Source organism: Gopherus evgoodei, chromosome 7 (genome assembly GCF_007399415.2).
Source record: "Gopherus evgoodei ecotype Sinaloan lineage chromosome 7, rGopEvg1_v1.p, whole genome shotgun sequence".
NCBI classification, from domain to species: Eukaryota; Metazoa; Chordata; order Testudines; family Testudinidae; genus Gopherus; species Gopherus evgoodei.
In genome coordinates this window covers 80,407,776-80,430,299 of record NC_044328.1, presented here as the reverse complement: position 1 = coordinate 80,430,299, position 22,524 = coordinate 80,407,776, and the positions used below count along the sequence as shown (strand labels likewise).

Below are 22,524 nucleotides of genomic sequence, written 5' to 3'. Positions count from 1 at the left end.
TTTGGGCCCAATGAATAACACTGCAGCCGATTATCCAAACATCAGGCCAAGATGCTCCATCATTCCTTCCCGCAAGCATAACAAAAATGCCAGCATATTTAACAGGACAACAGTTCTATCCTTTCAATCCTGAAGGCAGCATCCCCCAACTGAGGGCAGAGGTTGCAGTCTGACTGCCAACGGCCTATAGACTGAATCACCGACACACTGTAATCTAATGCGGCTGCAGAAGCAGCTGCCCCTCTTCCAAAAGAATGGGAATCACAGGCATCTAGTTTTCAGCCCAGAAATATAATCCCCATTTTAGCACCAAAGGGAAATGGAATCTGGTCAAGTAATTCACATCTGCATGAATAAACTTACGGCTCCCACAGGGGAGCTGGAAAGCCTGGAATACACAAAAGGAAAGCAAATCCTATCATCATATTCCCTTAGCAAAGTCTGGGATCCTCTGCCAGCCCCATCAATCTGAAGTCAGCATCACAGATCCCAGGTCCTAATGGAGGTCACTCCAGACCAGACACATAACTGAACAACCATTAGCAGACACTGCTATGTTCTCATTTGCCCAAAGCCACCAAAAAAGGCAGCCATGAATAACACGTTGAAGAAAGAAGCCTTGCAATGGCTAGCACATGCACTTGGGAAGGCCTGAACCAGGTCAAACAGAATCTGAATCATGTGACACCTGGGATCTTCAATTGCAATCAACCTTTAAGATGCCTCTGAACCACAAATCCCCTGGCAATAAATCAGGGAATCCTGCAAACACCACAAGATCACTTGTTGTGATTAACTGTGCAAGAACAAGGGGGATGTTAGGAACAGACTTCATAGGCAGTCACTTTATTTTAGGGGCAGCTTCTGCCTGATTTTTCCATCAGTCAGACAGAGGAAGTGGAATGTCTGCCCCTTTAAGGATATCGTGACTATTACTAGGAGCTGCCACACTAGGATGACTGGACCAACCCAGTTGCCCCTTCCACAATAGACAGGCAGGGAAGTGGGGGTATCTGCTCCATTCATTGTATACTTACACATTGTTGGGGTGGCAGAGCAGCTGCTGCCCTGGGCAACCATGCCAATCCTGTTCCAGCTCAGCCCAACTCCCACCTCCCCACCAGCTGGGACATCGCTTGAGGGTCAGGAGGAGAGTAGTTTGCTTCCTAAGAGCCAAGTTCCCTCTCCTCCAATCTGAGGAAGAGGTAAGCCCACAACAGACCAATAGCTTTGTGACACGTACTTGCTGAAACTCCGCCATGGGTAACACACAAAACCAGGCCCCGACAACTCCTAAAACTCAAACTCTGTTAAACTCACTTTGTACACCCCAAATATCTTTGGAGCTATAGATTTTTCTACCAATCCAAGAGCAGATTACGCAAGGACTGTGATACCTTGACCAGGTCTCAGTTGCCTGAGGAATGTCGTCACAAAGTCCATGCAGATAAAGATGAAGTTCCCCAGTTACACTCATCCTGAATAGGACTGGAGACCACCTTTTGCTCCTAATCCTAATTTTATATTACCTTTAATATAACAACACTTCAGATAGATCTGAGGGGAAAGGGGTGACAAACCTTCCCTGCTGTTATTCCAGACCTCAAGACCACAATCCACAAGGAAGACCCCACTAAGGCATCTTGGGACCAGAGTTCTGAATCAGAGGCTGTCCAGGAAGTCAAGCAGCACCTCCTTCACCAGAGTGACAGGCCCAGCCACGCCCCCACTCTATGCTGCATCCTTCCCTTCTGGGCATCCTTCCCTTCTGCGAGCCCATCTGGGCACCAAATGAAATGGCAGCCAATGGCACCTCTGCACGGGCCCATGAACTGGCCAATTCCAGCTGTGGGGGATAAACAGGCAGGGGCAAAGGCCACCACACTGATTTAGCAAAAGGAATCCACAATAAAACATATCACCACATTTTAGGTCCAACTCTCCCACTAGATTTCAGAGGACAAGAACACTCAACATTGCTTCCAGCTCATTTTACTCCTCACCGCATGCAACTGTATTCAATGAGTTGGATAAGCAAAATTCAGTAACCACATCAGCAAACTGGTTGTTCATGTTATCTGTAATCTACCAAGAACATTTAAGTACTTAGGTCTATCAAACAGTTTAATGACAAAAGCTAAACAAATGAAGACAAATATACCTGTCACCTTAATGTCCCCCAAGTGCTTAGGCTCTGCATCACATATTGGTCTCACTCAGACTTCAGCAATCCTTAATTACGAAAGGTGGAACTGAGAATGAAGTAGCACCCCTCGTTCCAAGTTTATTTTAAATTTACACATTAGACTCCAGAGGTTAATGCAGCTCTTCATAGTCATATGTTTATAGTCCAAAAATATATCTTCATAAGCGATCACAGCTGTATGGTTAAGATTTTCAAGGGAGTGTAAGGAATTTGGGCACCATTTGGCATTTTTTGAAATATCCAGCCATAAAGCTGGACTGAAATGCTTTTAACAAATGGTAAGATAGAGTAACAGCAGCAGCAGAACAAGTACAAAGACAAGCAAAGACATTTTCATTATTTGAGCCACAAGCCTTTGTAAATTCCAAATATGCAACTCTGTCTATACACAAAGTTGCATCAGTTTAACTACAGATTTCAAGCCAATTTAATTAAACTGGTGGACCTGTGTGTATGGCCACTCACTGCACCTGTAATTTGCAGATGCTAGCTAAACCAATAGAAGACAAGTTTCAACTGCTATAGGTGTCCACACAAGGGTCTGCATGACCTTAACTCGATTATAAACACATTTAATTTAAACCTGTGTGTGTAGGCAAACCCTGAGTTTGAACTTCTGTAGCAAAGTCAACTCTTGCTGTGGAAACAGAGAAGCCTGAACTTGTTCCTTATCACATAGTAAAATAGGAATTCTAACATTCAACTCTTTGGTTTTAAAGCGTATTTGTAAGTTATATATTCTGCTAATAGTTAGGGACCTTAAAATGTGGATTTAGGGGCAAGTTAGACACATTTAACTTCACCTGTATCCTAATATAACTTTTCAGTTAAAAAAAATTCTGGCCAATACATTGAACTAAAAAATAGAAGTGCTAATTAAAAACTTCCTCTTATGCTGCTGTCATCTAGATACTAGTACGACAACATTTACAGCAGGCTATAATTTCAACAATTCTACACCAGTATTTACACAGCGAGCAGATTCTTGAGAACACAGATCTGTCATATTAGCATCACCTGTGCGAACAGTCGGTGGTTCGAAGGCATTTGGGAATGGACAAACTTGAACCAACAATACTAATGTAGTGTGTGCCTAGGAGTGAATAGGCTGGTAAGGTAAAGAGACGATCAGAACAAAAAAACACTGAAGGTACCTGGGAGAAAAAACTGAGTTTTTAGAAGAAGCCTTCAGTAAATCCTAATTTTATATTACCTTTGATATAGCAACACTTCAGATAGATATTTGTACTGATGCAGAGAATAATGAGCCACCATAAAAAGCTATTTTATTTTGTTAATTTTTTTCTCCCTCCCCCCCCGCCCACCCCCAAAAAAATCCCAACAACTTTTATAAATGTTGCATTAGACTTCATGAACAGAAGTTCAGACAGGATCAACTCCTGCTGTGATTAGGTCTGCATGAATATGCAAAACACCAATGTTACTGGAAGAGATGCACAAGAGTACGCATTTAAGACTATGTAAATGGCAGCATTGCCTGAGCCACTAAGCTCACTGACTATATAACTGAGGAAATAAATTTTGTGCTCCTAATCTTTGCTAAGACATAATACACTCTGTAAATAATGTCTACACAAATTAATTTTTTCCCATAGAGATGTTAAAGTTTTCTTCCCGCAGAGGGTTCACGTGATGTGATGATACATTAAAGGGGACTTGATAAGCTAAACCAAAAATCAAACATTTGGCACATAATTCTAACCACCAGGATAAAGTTCTGAATTGAAGACCTACCTGGCCCCTGGCCTTTGCAGGTATTGAGGTCCAATCCCACTGCAGATAATCAGCTTCTAACACTATCACACAATGATCTCGCATTTACTGCGTGGCAACCCCATGCCAACTCCTCATCCCAGATGAACATGAAGCTTATTTATGTGGTACATGGGACACTCTTTTATAAGCACAATATTGCAAAGCTTATAAATTTTATTTTTAAATAGTAAAATAAACTGCTAAAAAAAACCCTTAAAACCATTAAATATTGTGAAACATATCAAACCATCTTTTACCCAAACCACGCCAATTCTAACAGGGAATCACTAGTACAGCGCATGCTGAATGTCAGCAACTGATGATTCATGGTGGAACTGGAATTCAGACTATACAGGAAAAAAGTTCTTAGCATTTAATGTATTCTGGGTTTATATGAATTTCTCTGCTAAACCTGTGTGCTACATAAATCATATGTAAAGAAGACAGACTTCTTTAAAGCCATGAAGAGTTGGATGGAAGGGCAGGGGGCAGAAGAGATTGTTTCCTGGTATTGGATGACAGGTTATAACAGAAACCTTGTCCAAGAACTGAGATGTTGCTCCCTAGTTCCCTCCATACACCCCCTTTACTCCCCTCCCATTCCTTTACCTTTCTGTTCCTTTGCCTTCTTTTCTGTTCTCCCCTTATTTTGAAGGAAAGGAAGGTCAATAAAATATTAAAAGTAAATAAACCAGGTCCTATTCCCCACCACTGTAGACTGAGAATACAAAACCACAAACTCTTGGCAAGGTAAAAACCTACCACTTTATTAATGATAAAAAAAGTTACTGCCCCCTCTGTACTGAAAGGGTAGCACCACACACACACTCAAAATACAACAAACAACAATGCTGCACCAACAGAAAGGCACTGATGCCATAAGAGATACCAAAAACTTTTAGAAATATGAAGGCAAACATAATATATCATACAGATTAAAACAATTTTATCCTTAAACTACAGCCAGCGCATCCTCTGAGAGAAAGCATACAGAAATGACCAAGTCCAAAGAGGCTTGAGGGGTTGACCCCTCTCGCCCCTTCACTGGAGAAGCCCCAACCCCCTTCATCATCCCTCAGCCTAGAGGGACTAAAACAGGTCAAAGCTGCTAAGTATCCTGAAAGGGACAACAACACTTCTCCTTGCTGTGAAGGGTTGCAGCCTAAAGACATGATCCCATGGGAGGGGGAAAAAACCACAATATTGAAAGGTTGTACGTTGCAGCTTTATTAAGGACAAAATCTTACAACAGTATATACACAGAATATCCCAGATTCTAATAAAGAGCAGGGACCATCAATAAAAAATTCCATAAGAGGGTTGGAAGCTGCTTATGAGGCAAAGTGAGGGCAGAACAGGAGCCTCGAATTAAAATGCTACTAAACACTTTATCATCTCATACTTATCAAACGATCTGTGATGGGGATTTTTACAAAATCATGTAGGAAAGCAACTAATTCAATAAGAAATGTTAATTCAGGCAGAGTGCTGACTCATTAAGGGACTAAGAAGTTTCAGATTTTGTGCTGGGGAGGTGAAAATGCTGAGCATAGCTGTATTCCAAAAAAGTGTCCCAAAAAGCTGTGACAGTGTTTTATGGACAGCCTTGTCTGCTGCTGCATTTCAGGGTTGTTGTATAAACTGTTCTCTATAGCAGGGCTAATCAGTTAGTCAGGTACTTCTACACAGTCTATCAACAATACATTGCCTACCTCCCAGATACCTCCCTGGGTGAGGATAAGGTGCCAGGGAATACCTTCTACTGGCAAGAGGCGGACTACTGCAGCCCTAAAACTGCAGCAGACTTGTCAAAAGCCAATTGTCCATCCAGCTGGAAGGACCAACAAGAGCCAGTGTCGCTGTTCAGCAAGGACCAACACTTTGGTCCTGGCCACTCTAGCTGGCTACAAACAAGATTCAATTGCTTCTCGTAGGCTGGCATTGAAAATACCTTCCCCGATCTCTGACAGGTGAACACCATCTGGGCTGAACAGCTCCGAGGAAGAATACATAATCTGGTCATGCCTCAAAACTGAGATCCCAAACATGCTGCAAAATTTGGAGAGTTCCTTAATAATAATCTTCCTGGACTTCTCTACAACTCCTGGGGGTTTGTCTAACACTGGCCACGTCCTAGGCAGTAGAGTGGACCACACAATCTTTGTCTTGGGAAACATTGAACACAACGTTGTAAGGTCATTTTTCATAGTCTTGATTAAGCCCAGCCTTGACTGGTGAGCCAAGTCGTTTTCCCCTAAGTGTATAATTATCACATCAGGCAAAACGCCCCTCTGCACGACAGACTGTATTAGAGACAACAACTCATCCCACAGCATGTCCTTCGTACCCAACCACGATACATGAGCCCTGATGGGGTCTATCCCTAATCGTGCTCCATATGGATGGCACCAACCCCTCTTCCACAGTGAGGTCACCACTGTGTGGCCACAAATCCACACTTCCAGAGGATTAGCCTGAGGGGGTCGAGTCACTCCTGAAAGGAAACAACAAAAGGCTTCAGTTTAGTATGATCCTGCCCCACACCTCCTCTCAAACAATCCCCACTTCCCAGACCATCAGCTTGCCTTGCAATGCTACATGGGGTATGTGAGCTTGCAAACATGGTATTGTGGGGCTAGCAGTGTCAGAGTAGTGGTACTTGCAGCCTTCGAGAGGTGGTGGGACAGGAAGGTGCAGCAATGCCTTGTGCAATTTCACCAGCTGCAGGCCGTGATGATGCAAAGCAGCAGTCTAAGGAGACTGCCATGTCTCTCCAGCTACAATCATGGCTGTATCTGGGATTAGGTTATACTGGAAAAAAGTATGCCAAAGTGAAGCGACAACAAAGCTCTCAGGACATAACAAGAAAGAGCTCTACTTTAATGAAGAGAGGGACCACTCTCCCTTAGCATGCTCCCTGGATGAGGAAAATGGAGAGCTTATGCCCCAACACGTGGTATGCTCAACCCAAGAGAGAAATATATAAAATCCCCACTGACAATGCAATAACTACTAGGTCAACCATGAGCTTTTACCAAATGAATAAACCTTACACAGAGAACACAATTAAATTTTAACAAACATCTACTGAAATATTTCTGACGCTAACCATCCACTGCTCTGATATACGGGATAGACTGCACCAGGAAGAATCCTCTTTTTAGTTTGCCTGTGGAGCCTACAAATTGAAAACGATGGGATGTCAATGTGGCAGAGCTTAGCCAGAATGAGAAAGAAGTTAAATTCCTGAGTCAAGTACCAGGAAGAACTGTGTTAAACAACTGGTGTGGAATGGAGCGAAGGACACGGTGGCAGCACACTGCACTGTGCACCTGCCAGGCCATTTCTGCAGGGTTATGGAGATCAAACAAATTGGTCTGCTTGATTCCAGGGAAGGAAAGTGGCTACATTAATATCATTCCCTTGCTGACTGGACTACAGAGCAGTACTCAAGGGATGCCAACAAGGGAAAGAGCTGCAGAGGTCACTAAAAATGAGACAAAAGGGTTAAAGAGGGAAAGGATTCAGCGCCTATGAAAAAAGGTAATGGGAAATGGTCTTTGATGCTGATGGCACTCGCCAAAACCAAAAAGTATTCCAAAAATATTAACATAAAATAGAACAGCTGCTATTAACAAGCAGTTTCTAAAAGAGGTCATGCACATTGTAAGGTAGTACCATTAATTCCCTACACAGCACTATTGTTATTGGCCAGTACAAATTTCCTATCCTCCAAAATTGGACACTTGCAGTCAACTGGTCCCTCTTCTACTCCTACTGGCAAGGATGACACCTCTCTAGTCTCCCTCCTGCTCCGAAGTCTAAGATCCTGCCCCTGGTATCATGATACAAGTGCACCCCCCGAACCTGCCCCCAGCTCTGGTGCTCAGTCCTTACATGACACCTTTGTCCAGTTCTTGCATCACACATACACAGGGGCCCTTAGCATCACAGGTCTGTCACAGCAGTGCCTGTCCTCAGATACTTTTCTGGGATGCTCCCTACCTCTAATACAAATCTAGTCAGCCCCCATCCCTGCACCCAAGCCAGCCCTGTATTATTACCAATTAAAGAGGTATTCCCAGCTCTCACTATAACACCGTCAGGAACTTCCCTTCACTTCATCTCTCAAAGCTCTCAAAGGAAACATTTACAGGATCTCCTTGATTAAAAAGGGGGGGGGGATTCATTCAAACCCCAAGTTTCCCTGCTTCCCAACATTTCTATGCAGAAATAATATAAAATGTGCTTAAATAGGCTGCTGTAGACCTCACTACTCCCTCTACCAACACTACCTCCACCCTGGCTCACCTGATCCCTCCAGCTCCGCTTCACCGGACTCCTCTTTGGGCGCTCCGTTCTCCACCTCGGCCAATGTGTCCATCCTCTGCAAGGGTCTCCCAGCCCGGGAAGAACTCCTCTTGGCTCCCCAGATGCGCTCGTAGAGTAAGCTGGCACATCCTCACAGGTCTACCAGCAACCTCTCCTTGGGGCTCATTTCCCCTAAACAGCTTCCCCAACCGTCGATACCAACTCTAGCACGAATCTCAGTTGAAAAATAGACCCTTCCATGCTCTTTCCACTGCAGAGAGTTTCCAGAGGAATAATTCACTTGAAAAGAAGGCTGAGGATGGTGGAGTATAGCCAACCTCATGCTCTCATTCATAACTTTGGGTTGTCTTTGTATTTGGCAAATACTGGTGCAGTGTTTCTTAAAGTAACATGACTCATAACAGGCAGCCAAAGGCCCTTTAAAATAAAGACAGCTCCTCACCCTCTGGTGGGCAGGGCATACATACAGTGATCCTGAATGTTCTGTGCACAATGGACACACAAGATCATTTCTCAGTCTTTTTGTTTTATGTTTAAACCCTACCTAGAAAAGTAGAAATAAAGATTGAAGAAAAAAGTTTGGAGGAGCTATGTCTGTGTTTTAAAGTACAAGCAGGTTTAAAAGAAGTGAAGAGTTGTATTCATGTGAGATTCCTTGAATAGCTTCAAACTTTTCTGGCAGTGGTAGTATTATGTCAAATTTACAGAAAGTAACATGGGAAGAAGCGAAGCACATGACAAAACTGGTCCAGTGGCCTTTCACACATGATTAAAAGCTCCACCGCACACAACACACAAGGTTAAGTGTCCTTGAAAACCCTGACTCCTGCTGGACTACTGGAGATCAAGTTACTCTGAATGGAGAAAAGGGAGCTATTAGTCAATAATTACATAACCACTTCTCACGAGGCTATTCATAATCAAATCACTAGTATCTACCAAAAAGGTAGCTCAGCTTCCACTCTGACTGAGAATACATACTTCCCATCAGAAGATGAAGAAGGGGGTTACAGAGCAAAATGGCTCTTAACTCTTGAGGAAACACTATAGACACCATTCTCAAGACATTAATTGAGCTGGCAAGACTGATATTCTCCAAAAAGATACGGCCAGAGGAAGAGCCAACAATCTAAACTATTAATGTACTTATTTTTGCTAACACTATCACATACAATTACAGTAGGGGGATACAAAAAACCTGTCTGAACAAATTGTCTCGGTATCTCTAACACGTAGGTACACGCATTAGCCCAAAAGTTAGAGGTCCACCTTAACCACGTAAACATATGGAAGCTCTGAGTTAACACTCCATAAGATAATAAGGTAGAACATATTTGGTCTGAATATTAGATATCTAACACATATCTGTGAATGTCCTGGGTGTTTGGGTTGAAGTCAGGTGAACTCATAATACAGTAGTTAAGCTAGTTCTCTTGATTAGTTTCTCTACTTTTTTTAAAATCCAGGTAGTAGTTGTACTGTTTATATGCCTCTTAGGCCAAACTGTCTAAAAGATAGATAGCTTGTATGCACATCAAAATCATAAACCATTGTGTCAGAAACAGTGTTCCATGATCAGCAAGTCCAGAGATGAAAATGTTTTTCCCTTAATGCACATGCATCATTTTTAAAAGTGCATCTTTATAAGCCTGAATAAATTCATCAAGCTACTAATCTCAGAGAAAGACTAACTACTGTAAAAACATTTTGCCAAACCAGTCTTGAAAAAAGTCACACCGCAAGGCTCAACGTGACAAAATATGATTAGGGCCCTACCAAATTCACGGCCATGAAAAACGCATTCCAGACCGTGATATCTGGTCTTTTGTGTGCTTTTACCCTACACTATAGGGATTTCACAGGGGAGACCACTGTTTCTTGACCCAAAAGGGAGTTGCGGGGGGGAGGGGGCGGAAGAAGAGCACGTTCACAGTATTGCCATCCTTACTTCTGTGCTGCCTTCAGAACTGGGCTGCTGGAGAGCAGTGGCTGTTGGCTGGGCACCCAGCTCTGAAGACAGCGCCCTGCCAGCAGCAGTGCAGAAATAAGGGTGGCAATACCATACCATTGCACCCTTACTTCTGCACTGCTGTGTTCAGAGCTGGGCGGCTGAAGAGTGGCAGCTGCTGACTGAGGGCCCAGCTCTGCAGGCAGCAGCCCAGAAGTAAAGATAGCAGTACCACAACCCCCCAGTAATAACATTGCAAAGCCCACACGCACACACACATGCACACCTCCTTTTCAGGTCAGGACCCCTACAATTACAACATGAAATTTCAGATTTAAATAGCTGAAATTATGAAATTTATGATTTTTGAAATCCTATGTCCATGTAATTGACCAAAATGGACTCTGAATTTGGTAGGGCCCTACATACGATAAAAAGAGCTTAACTGCCATTAAACTGATCTGAGCACTAATTATGGGACATTTTTTCCACACTGAGCATTATTAGCTATTGGCTACTTCCTTTCCCCAATATCTGCAGTCCTCTTCTCTCCAAGACGCACTGCCAACATGAAGTGCAAAATTAGACTCATGAATAAACGTTAAAATAATATATAGTTCTTGCTGTGTTGACACAGAACTTGCACTCATAGAAAAGTGTATTACCCACGCATAGATGGACTTAGCACTAGCTCTTTTGAATTATACTGTCATTTTTTTCACCAAAATAATCAATATAGCTGGTGTGCATAGGTGTATTACCGAGCACCTTCCATAATGAAATTTGCAGCATGATGTTGCCTTTGATTGTATGCATATTTAAGCATACACACCATTACTGCAGTAGTAGAGTCCCAATCATGATTGGGCCCCTATTTCCAAACAGACTTAACTTTTCAGAAAAACTAAACTTTGAGCTCAATTTTTCAGTTTCTCAGCTCACTTTTTTTAAGTTGAGTTTATGTAAGCTTTCACCTTTTTAGTTACCTGATCAAGAAAAGATGTTTTCCACATTTTCAGAAAGTTATTTTGTTGTCACACATATTACTGATTGATAAGTTACATAACTTCTGAGATTCCTGACTGGTATTTAAATTCTCAGGCATGTTGCAATAACAGATTTTGTTTTGCATTGAATCTCAAATCTTCGGATTGTCAAAACAATGCATCTGGCTAAAGCGTGGTTATGTGGATCATGAATAATTCTGCACTACTGCAGACAAGTCAATAGGAAGCAGGGCTACTGACCAATCAAATTAGAACAAATTAGCCCACAGAACATAAGCTACTTTTTTAAAATGTCAACCATTTCCCTCACCAAAAAAGTATTACTACTATTTTACAATAACAGAAATACAATTCTTGCTAAAGCTGATGATGACATGAGAACTGAAACAGAACATTTCGTTTACAGTGTATTAAGGGAAATTTGCACTTCTTGCATTAAAGTATAACCATCTGTGGGCATTAAGGCCTCAGCATGCAGCTTTAGACGTTACCTCCCACATCTGGACACCTTCGGAAACTGTGGGGAAATAGCTCTCTACCAAAAGCCTAACTATACATCCAAATTGACTGGAGTTACAAGACTTGTGAAGAGAAGCCCAGGTTGGAATTTATTTTTTACTGAAAAGAAACGACATACTCCTGAGAAAGTATCAGACAGAACCATGTATGTATGTGTACAAACACAGTGTTCCAGCTGTGATGATCCAAGACATTACAGAGATAACATGGGTGAGGTAAGAAAACATATTACCCCACCCAGCTTTTCTCTGTGCACAAATATAATGCTCGGTAATTGTGGTGTTGCACTGTATTCATTTCATAAGCTTGATGATAGCCACACTGTGTAACACTCAAGGAGGATGGAAGGGAGCAGAGAAGCACTGCCCATGTCCTCTGTGAATCCTGCTCGTTAGACAAAAAAAGATGACATCACTGTGGGACATTCTTTTGTTCAAGGGACCATGGAAAGGTGGAGATCACTCTTTTGACAGCTGCTCAGAACCAAAGATGCAATTAAAGCTTTCACTTTGTGAAATACTCCCTTGTTCCTGGTTCAATTGTAAATAAGTAATGCGTTGACCCCAGGCATTACAACTATCCAGCAAGTAATCCAGACCAGCAATGGTATAATCCAATGGCCAACATGGAAACTTTAGCTTAATTTATTTTATTTAAAAAAAAAAACAAAAACACAAGAGTCTCCTTCTTTTAAGGGTTTGTAAAATGAAAAAATTCACTTTGGAGCAGAAGCTGTTCAGTATCATCAGAGCAGGGAGAGATGCTTTCAGATGATTGCCCATTGTATCCAGACTTTTCTTTCTATTGTAATTCTAACAACATCTCCAAGAATCATCCCTCATTCTCTACCATTGCACTTTCTTGTTTCAACACCTTTTTTTCCACCTAGAAAGGAACCCTGCAAGTCTTGTGAATACATGTCAGAAGCACAAAAAAGTGAACCAGGAAAATGAAAAAAGTCATCCTTCGATATGAGAAATGCCATCCTAATCCAGAATCGTGTGTGTGTGTGTGTGTGTGTGTGTGTGTGTGTGTGTGTGTGTGTGTGTGTGTGTGTGTGTGTGTGTGTGTGTGTGTGTGTGAGAATTACACTTTGACCTGTGTTTCATAGCTAGGATGTACGACAATAGCTTGGGATTACAAAAATAGCAACATTTGTCAGTGATACAAGGTCTCATGAGAAGCCTATTTGTATAGAATTTTTTCCAGAGGTTAAGACCAATTGCCAAATAAAAGGATTTAACAGGCAACCTCTACTGGGAAAAAACATTGCCCACTGTGCATACAGGTTTTGCTCCTGAAGGAGTTCATCAGAAAGTTTTGCTACTTTCTGTCACTCACACATGGCTAGAGCACAGGTAGTACATGTGCTTAACCTCTGAAGTACCAAATCTGTGACTGATGCCACCAATTTTGTAGCCAGCAAGTGTATAAACTAGATGACTCAATAGGCTTTTTCAGGCCATACTACCTATGGTTATGGCATCAAACAATTTAAATAAAAAGAATAAGTGAGCACCAGTCTGATAAAGGCCTTTTGATAACCCCACCCCAGCTCCCTGAGACCAGAAGCACTGAAAAAAATGTTCTCACCTGAACTATAATCTTTTAGGCGCAAGTCTTTCACAGGTGTCCCATCAGGCGCTCGGAAAGCATTGAGAATCTAAAGAGACATACCAAGAGTCCACATTAGTTCCACAGCACACATCAAACCAACGCTACTTTAGGAAGGCAAGATAGCTTTTACTGTACTCTATTTTCTCTCTCTAACACTCTCATAAGATTTCTGTCGGTTTTGTATTGGAGTCTGGAATCCAAAGTGGCATATTCTCCCACAGAGTCCCCTTATCATCTGAGAACTGCCTTTTAAAGAGAGGAAACTGTCATCACAGCAGAACTCAGGTGCATGGAATTTAGTTATTTAGGTTTTAATGTCCTCTCCATTCAGAATGTTTTCTTTTGAATGTGTTGCAATCATTTATCTGGCCATTTATTGCTATTAAAATCACTGATCACTAATTACCTTTGAGATTGTTTTGGCCTTTATTTTCTCAAACATCCCACTATCTCAAGACACAGTAAGTTCTTCACATGAGTTCTCATGCACAGTTCTCAAGAAGTCTGATCATCATAACTGAACTAAAGAGCACTATAATGCAAGAGGCCCAAAGTCTGGAACTGCCATGAGATATACCCTGGGGCTGACTATTAGAGCTCTGTGGAAGTAACTTTTTCTACCACCTCACAGAGGAAGGCTGGCAACCAGTGTTGGCTTTTTGAGTAAGCTCAAGTGTAGAAGACGTCTTTTCTATCTCTATAGGATACTATTTTAGCACCTCCAAGGTATTGCCTATGGAGCGGCCTGCAGCTCCCTTTCTGGCTACAAGGTAAATACAGATGAGGTAATACAGGAATATAATGCAGCCTGAAAGACAGCAAAGTGAAAAGCCTTAGGCAAACCAGATAGGCTTAAACGATCAAGCTAAAGTGAACTACATTTTCTCATCTACAAGCACGCAGAGTGTCACCTCTACATTACTCTCAGTGAAAGTCTCAACAACAAGAAAAAGTAGCACTGTGGTCACCCCTAAAATCTGGGATTTCCATGTGGAAAAAATCATGAACTAGTGTAAATTGCAGTCTGCCCACCTCTTGGACACAAAAGGCCTGAAAATACATTTTAGATTGGCAATTGCTTATGTTTTTTGTTTAACAAAGAAAAGTTGCTCTTCTTCTCTAATTAAAAATCTCTTCAGTTCTTCAGATCATGCTGGGAACTGCTTGCAACATTTGGGATGTTACATACTTTTGCTACAGATTTGATAAACTTTGGAGGCATTTTAAAAACCACTACGTCATCCTTTGTGGCAGTTTTCAGGGACTCCTCCTAGCCGAATGAGCTTGCTTGGTTTCACTTCTTTGGGGCAGGTCCTGTAATCTTGGTCCTTGAGTTCAGAATCAAGATAGTTTTACAATGGAGACAAGCTTGGCTCAATACACAAAATAACAAAATAAAGCAGGGCACAATTCATAAGCAGAATGGCTCCAAGCTGTATTGGCTGGTTGTAGCCTTTTAAACTTAGAGCTATTTCAAATGCACTTAGATTCCATAAAGAAAAAAGAAAAAATAATAATTGGAGATGTACTTATCTCCTAGAACTGGAAGGGACCTTGAAAGGTCATTGAGTCCAGGCCCCTGCCTTCACTAGCAGGACCAAGTACTGATTTTTGCCCCACATCCCTAAGTGGCCCCCTCAAGGATTGAACTCACAAGCCTGGTTTTAGCAGGCCAATGCTCAAACCACTGAGCTATCCCTCCCAGTACATCTAATCCCTCTAAATACTTGTCTACATGCTGCTAAGAAGTGGCCAAAGTCCTGGAAAAATCATGGGCTCTAAAAGATTTTAAAGAAAAGTGGGACAAGCCAACACACAGTTTTGTTGTGCTCCCAAAAGCAGGAGATATTTGGATATTTTAAAAAAATAGCTTGAATTGTTTATGTTGATATTACTTTGGACTAAGTTAAATGTGTGGTGGAGAGGAAATGAGTGGGAGTAGAAAATCAGAGGACGAGAGGCATTCAGGGAAGGTAGGTATAGAAGGATAGGACTACTACTCCTAGGATTTGGATGGAAATCTCCTTCGCTGCCCCTTCCTCCTTTTTTCTCATACTTTAATAAAAAGGATCTGTTTTGGCTCAGAGTTTTTACAAAAACCACATACCTGAAGACCTGCCTAGAATCTTTTGCTGGGTTTTCCTTCTGTAAAGGACTTGCCGTGCTCATAATCAAACAGCTGACTTCCTGGCAGCCGGTGATCTACATCTCTGTACTCAATGTTTCTGTAATCGTATCTTGTCTTCCAAGGAAATCCAAACCACCTTCGCCCTTAGCACAAGACTAGAATCTGATCTTTGATGTTCAGTACAGAAAGCTGCTGCTCATTCGCAAAGGTTGGCGGTGGCTCATCTCGATCTTGAAGAGGCCATGGCTACTCTGGAAATCTAGCGAAGACTCAAGGGACTCTTCTTCTCTGGTTCTCGGCTCTGAATGTTGAAACTCTCCTTTCTGGATGCCAAAGGGAGATCTGTCTAGAATAACATCACGTGTAGACTCTTCTCTCTTATTTGTGCTTAAGGCAGATTGCTCTCTGTCTGTTAAAGGTATAGTAGACTGACTGCGCCTAAAATCTACAAGATTCTGGTCCACAGGGGGCATCTCCCTGTCGAGTAAAGTCCATAGGAGGAGCCATGTCTCTGCCCCTAAAATCCTGATCAGATCGGGACTTGTGCCTATTTCTGAAATCTGAAGATGGTGTCTCCCGGTCCCTAAAGTCCAGATCAGAGGTACTCATCCCCCTTAAGTCCACGTCAGGTACATCTCTGTTTCTAAAGTCTGAATAGGAATGCTCTCTGCCCCGATAGTGTAACTCAGGCATGTCCCTTGACCTAAAGTCTGAATGGGCTCCATCTCTACCTCTAAAGTCCAGATCAAATGAACCCCTGCTCCTGTAGTCTGATGGAAGGTCCTCTCTGCCCCTATAGTCCATGGTATGCGCTTCCCTGTCCCTGTAACTCATACGGCTTGCCTCCCTATTTCTATAATCCATAGAAGGAACATCCCCCGCCCTGAAGTCCATAGACGGCCCTTCTCTAACTTGGAAATCTCCAGAGTACATCTCCCTGCCCCTAAACTCAGAAGAGGGAGGTTCCCGGCCCCTAAATTCTGAAGAGGGTGGTTCCCGGGCCCTGAAGTCCAACTGTGAATCATCTCTGTTCTGAAAGTCAGAAGGTGGGAAGTCTCTGCCCCTGAAATCATGATGACCCTCCCCACCTCTGAAATCACTCCGTGGTCCATCTCTAGCTCCATAGGTGAAAGAAGCTTCCTCTCTGTTGGCAAACTGAGGGTTGAGAAGGCCTGAGAGTGCCTGGATATCAAAAGGAAGTGATTCTCTGCCAGAGAAGTTGCCAGAGTGTCTTTCTTGAGCAAGACTATCAAGGGAAGGAGGGTATTCCCTGTTCCACCCGGGAGCAAACCTTTCTTCTTGGCTCCCACTGTAGAAATAAAGACAGTATTATTCATAACGTGCTTAGTGTCTGAACTCTACACAGAAGCACATTCTTCTCTAAGCTCTAAGATCCACAGAAGGCACTGACGTTTGGCAATTTAACATGAGGCAGCATATGACAGATGTGAAATAGTAAACTTGTGTGCTCCCATTGCACTACAATTTCCAGAAGCACTCAACAAGGAAAACCTGCAATATTAATGGATTAATGATGGTAGTAGTCCTGCACTATACGCAGCTAGGGAGTCAGGTGAGGCTCCAAGTGGTGTATTTGCTTAAGCATCACTAGCCCCATTCTGAAGGGGTCCATTTTTGCTTTGCTTCTCTTAGCACTGATATGAATGGTTAACTTCCTAAATGGTCATGAGGTGGAGGTTACCTAGTCATCTCCATTAGTACGCTATGCAACAACAGTTTGTCCTCTTTGCTAGGGCCTGCCTGATATTGCAAGATGCTGAGCACTCTCAATTCACACTAACTTCAATGGGAGTTTGGGAGTGCTCCTAAGAACAGGACAAGTGTTCAAAACTGTGTAGCTTCCTTGTGTCATACTAGTTTCCCAGCAACTGCACCTAATTTATGTTGCTAAAGCCATGGGCTTTAATTCTCTGTGCACAATGAGACTCAGGTTTTTTCTCAAGAGGTAGTTTCATAATAACAGGTTTTATGGCGAAGGAGCAATCTGTCATTTTAGCCAAGTCTGACTCCCACGCATTTTTTAAAAACGCAAAAGGTAAACAGAAATAGAGCAAGAATCTTTAAAGAACAATCCCAAATCCTGATAAATCAGTAGACACTTCCTCTTGGCAATCTTAGCAAATCAAGTTCATCTTAAAGTTCACAGTGATAGAAGCACTCATCCATGGACATGTGAGATGACATTTGAATTTAGTCAAATTGTCTATGGATATATTGAAAGCAGTAATGCAAAACAATAGTTACAACTTGGATCAAGGGGAAATAAAGAATTTTCCAACATTTGAAAGAATGATGCTGGTTAATTTTCAACTGGAAAAAAAAACACCAGGAAAGCACTATCATCTAGAATCAGCCAGAACAGTATTAGTTCAAGGATAAAATAAAATCACATACAGCTACTCATATATAAAGCTGTAAGGAGAGAAATGATTTCTTGGCAATCTCTACTCGTTACTGACTCAAACAGCAGACGTATTCTCATTATCTCAGAACCCTGTGGGGTAAATTTCTGTTGTGAGGAAGTACACTCAGCAGATTCATTCAGAGGCGCAAATAAGCAAGTTAGCAAGGATAACAAAAGAACTAAATACTAGTGGCTAAACAGTGAAACAGCCTAGCTCCCGATACCTCTCTTTTTCTAATCCCAGTGTCCCAATATCAACCTAGGGTCTAAATGACAGGCAGAGGTATGCAAGCAAGGGAAACATTCCATTGTGTTGGTACTTCACGGTTGAGCGTAAGGAGTGTTAAGTGACATTCACAAGTGTCTCGCACTTATATACATTCCACATTCTGAGCTGTACTTCCTCAGATTTCTCTCTCAATAGTGGAAGTAGCCTAAACATTCACTACAAACACGCATCCTTAAAGGCTGTGAACTTACAGATATGTTTGAAACCAAGAAATGCTGAAACCAAGATCCAACAGGATCCACATGATAATCTTTAAAAATTCCTTTGCAGCTTCTAGACTCAAACGTTAGGTGTGTATTAACACCTTAGCTAAAAATGGCTACATTAAATTTAAGTGTATGTTCAGCAAAGGGGCAAGGAGGAGAAGCAGAAATGCTGGAAGCAGCTATCTTTGCAGAAGAAATAACTAGCAGGAATTTACAGGAAGTTGGAACATTATGTGTGGCTAGAAAACAGGCAGTTTGAGCCACTGAGAGTAGTTCCATAGTGCTCACATAGCTCATCCAAAAACAGTTTCACAATAGCAAGATGTGCAGTGAGTAATGACAAACAGTAAACAGAGAAGGGGGCGCCATAGCCCCTGTTACTGTTAACATTTCACGTAAGAAGAGCCTTGAAATATAAACTCCAAATCCAAACACTTACCGGAAAGGGCCCATTCTGTTGGCTGACCGAGGGTTTCCCCACATCTTTCCCTGTCTGGTGGACTTCCAAAGATGGATAAATTCCTTCCGCAAACGATGAAAGACAGCAGAACCTGTGGTAGAAATAGCATGACTGTAGACATAGACATAAAGCATTTAAGAAAAATATCATCTGATCAGTTTAAACAAAGTTTTGTATACCTGGGATTCAGAAATATAAGCAACATGCTCCAGTGCAAGTACACAGAAATGAGACAATTAAACTCTTCCTCTTACTAAGTTTGTAGATCTCATAGTCATAGACTTTAAGGTCAGAAGGGACCATTATGATCATCTAGTCTGACCTCCTGCATAACGCAGGCTACAGAACTGTACCCACTCACTCCTCTAACAAACCCCTAACCTAAATCCGAGTTACTGAAGTCCTCAAATCGTGGTTTAAAGACCTCAAGGTGCAGAGAATCCTCCAACAAGTGACTCGTGCCCCATGCTGCAGAGGAAGGCGAAAAACCTCCAGGGCCTCTGCCAATCTGCCCTGGAGGAAAATTCCTTCCCAACCCCAAATATGGCGATCAGTTAAACCTTGAGCATGTGGGCAAGACTCACCGGCCAGCACTCAGGAAAGAATTCTCTGTAGTAACTCAGATCCCACCCCATCTAATATCTCATCACAGACCACTGGGCATACTTACCTGCTAATAATCAAAGATGAATTAATTGAAAAAATTAGGCTAGCCCATCATACCATCCCCTCCATAAACTTACCAAGCTTAGTCTTGAAGCCAGATATGTCTTTTGCCCCCACTACTCCCCTTGGAAGGCTGTTCCAGAACTTCACTCCTCTAACGGTTAGAAACCTTCATCTAATTTCAAGTCTAAACTTCCTCATGTCCAGTTTATATCCATTTGTTCTTGTGTCCACATTGGAATCAAGCTTAAATAATTCCTCTCCCTCCCTGATATTTATCCCTCTGATATATTAATAAAGAGCAATCATATCTCCCCTCAGCATTCTTTTGGTTAGGCTAAACAAGACAAGCTCTTTCAGTTTCCTTTCATAAGTCAGGTTTTCCATTCTTCAGATCATCCTAGTAGCCCTTCTCTGTATCTGTTCCAGCTTGAATTCATCCTTCTTAAACATGGACACCAGAACTACACACAATATTCCAGATGAGGTCTCACCAGTGCCTTGTATAATGTTACTAACACCTCCTTATCTTTACTAGAAATACCTCGCCTGATGCATCCCAAGATCACATTAGCTTTTTTAATGGCCATATCACATTGGGGGCTCATAGTCATAATGCGATCAACCAATACTCCAAGGTCCTCCTTCTCCTCTGTTACTTCCAACTGATGTGTCCCCAATTTATAACTAAAATTCTTGTTATTAATCACTAAGTGCATGACCTTGCACTTTTCACTATTAAATTTCATCCTATTACTATTACTCCAGTTTATAAGGTCATCCAGATCTTCCTGTATGATATCCCGGTCCTTCTTTGTATTAGCAATACCTCCCAGCTTTGTGTCACCCGCAAACTTTATTAGCACATTCCCACTTTTTGTGCCAAGGTCAGTAATAAAAAGATTAAATAAGATTGTTCTCAAAACTGATCCCTGAGGAACTCCACTAGTAACCTCCTTCCAGCCTGACAGTTCACCTTTCAGTACAACCTGTTGTAGTCTCCCCTTTAACCAGTTCCTTATCCACCTTTCAATTTTCATATTGATCCCCATTTTTTCCAATTTAACTAATAATTCCCTGTGTGGAACCGTATCAAATGCCTTACTGAAACTGAGGTAAATTAGATCCACTGCGTTTCCTTTGTCTAAAAAATCTGTTACCTTCTCAAAGAAGGAGATCAAGTTGGTTTGGCACGATCTACCTTTTGTAAAACCATGTTGTATTTGGCCCAATTACCATTGACTTCAATGGGTTCCAAACTATTCAACATTTTTTTTTAAAATCAGATTGTCAGAATGGCAGGGGATAGTAATTTAAGATTTATTTGTCATTAATACCACACTTCCCACCTACTGTGTATTCTAATTTACCTTTCACATTCCAATTAGAAAGGAGAAAACACTGAATATCTACAAATCAATAGAGCTGTAGTTAAAAAAAAATCAATGTACAACATTAATTTTTAACCCAGGCACAATTTCTGGCATAAGCTCTTGGCTGGCCATGTATGGAAACATTTCCATTCAAGTGGTCTATCATGTTTATTGTGCTACCTAAAGGTACTTGGATTACAAACAAACATGTTGCTCACAATTGGTTATATAAGCACCACAATAGTGCACAGTTCTAATCGGGAAGGATATATCAGATCACAGGGTAGTCTGCTTTGGATCTCTTTCCAGAGGCTAGGAGAACATCCACAGCAAGTTTAACCCCCTACTATGTTTCAGTCCCACAAGTAAGATTCCTCTTTTGGTCTGATTATCAGCATAACCATGGGATACATTCATAGGAATACAAGAAAGGTGTCTGCCAAAAAAACTTTTATGACTTGTGCAGAAGACCAGAAGAGGCCCTGACTTAATTACCACCAGCACAGATAGCATCTTCCTCATCCCTGACAACAAAACTAATCCATAAATGCAAAGCAGTCTTTTTTTTTTGGACAAATGGGCTGCTAAAAGTAGGAAGCCAAGGCCTGGAAAAAAGGGAACATCACTACAGAGAATGTACTGCAGGCTCCTGATCAACCACAGGAGAACATAGAACCCTCCAGTGTAAGTGAAGAGGGTTCCACTCATCATAGCATAGTTTTCAAAGTGGGAAAGATCAAGAAGGGGAAGAGTTAAAGGAAATAGAGAGTGCATATGATAATTACTTCTGAAAAAACATAAAAGTCCAATGGTCTGTCTATGGAGTTATCACAAAAGTTGGTACCAGCAGGCAGAAAGTAGGTTCTCTCTCACAGCTGACATACTTGCAGAGCTGCATATACCAAACAGGGGCAGACAGAAGAGGGCACTACAGAAGTGGAACGGGAGATGTTCCAAAGAGCAGTAGTGGTACTGCTTAAAATTCCCACAGGACTGTCTTTAGTGTTCCAGTACTACATAGACAACTAGCAGAACAGAGCACAGCACTTGATGAAGGACAAATGTGATACTGGATGTGGGATTATTTCAACCCTGAAACACATGGGTAATTTGTCCAATATGTCAACAGGTGGCTGGCTATGATTTTAACCTTAAACAGCTGGGTATCACACGTATGAAAAACCATTTCAAGGACATAAATGGAGGTGAGAGTGATATAGATACACCTGAGTGAGCAGTCTGAACAGCCCGAGTTAGCTGGAGAATTGCTCATCAGCACTGCACAAAGTTGTCAAGACAAGCACATTCCATTGTGAGGCAATGGACGCAGACAACAATCTCTCCCACAGCTACCTAGGATGGAACAGCAGACACTCACAGAAGTTTGAGAAAGGTCAAAAATACATCTGAAGAGGCACTCCTGCCTCTGAAAAGATGCTTCGCCCACCTGGAAGATGAGGATGTCCAGAAGTTACTGGCTACAGTCAAATCCAAAAGATCCAGGGCCAAGCAGTTCCCCCTCCCAAACAAAAAAAGGCTATGGAAGAACTTTGCTGAGCAGCAAAGAATGCA

The 22,524-nt window shown here is 41.9% G+C and overlaps 1 protein-coding gene across 1 annotated transcript in view; it reads right to left on the bottom strand.

Moving 5' to 3' along the window:
* Positions 1-22,524, bottom strand: part of RBM6 (RNA binding motif protein 6) — a 135,553-nt gene that overhangs the window by 93,901 nt on the left and 19,128 nt on the right. The window contains 7 exon segments of the mRNA XM_030569477.1: positions 13,382-13,451; positions 14,643-14,657; positions 14,659-14,733; positions 15,513-15,640; positions 15,643-16,015; positions 16,017-16,842; positions 18,893-19,004. Of these exon segments, the coding sequence (XP_030425337.1) occupies positions 13,382-13,451; positions 14,643-14,657; positions 14,659-14,733; positions 15,513-15,640; positions 15,643-16,015; positions 16,017-16,842; positions 18,893-18,936 (1,531 nt within the window). The 5' untranslated portion in view covers positions 18,937-19,004.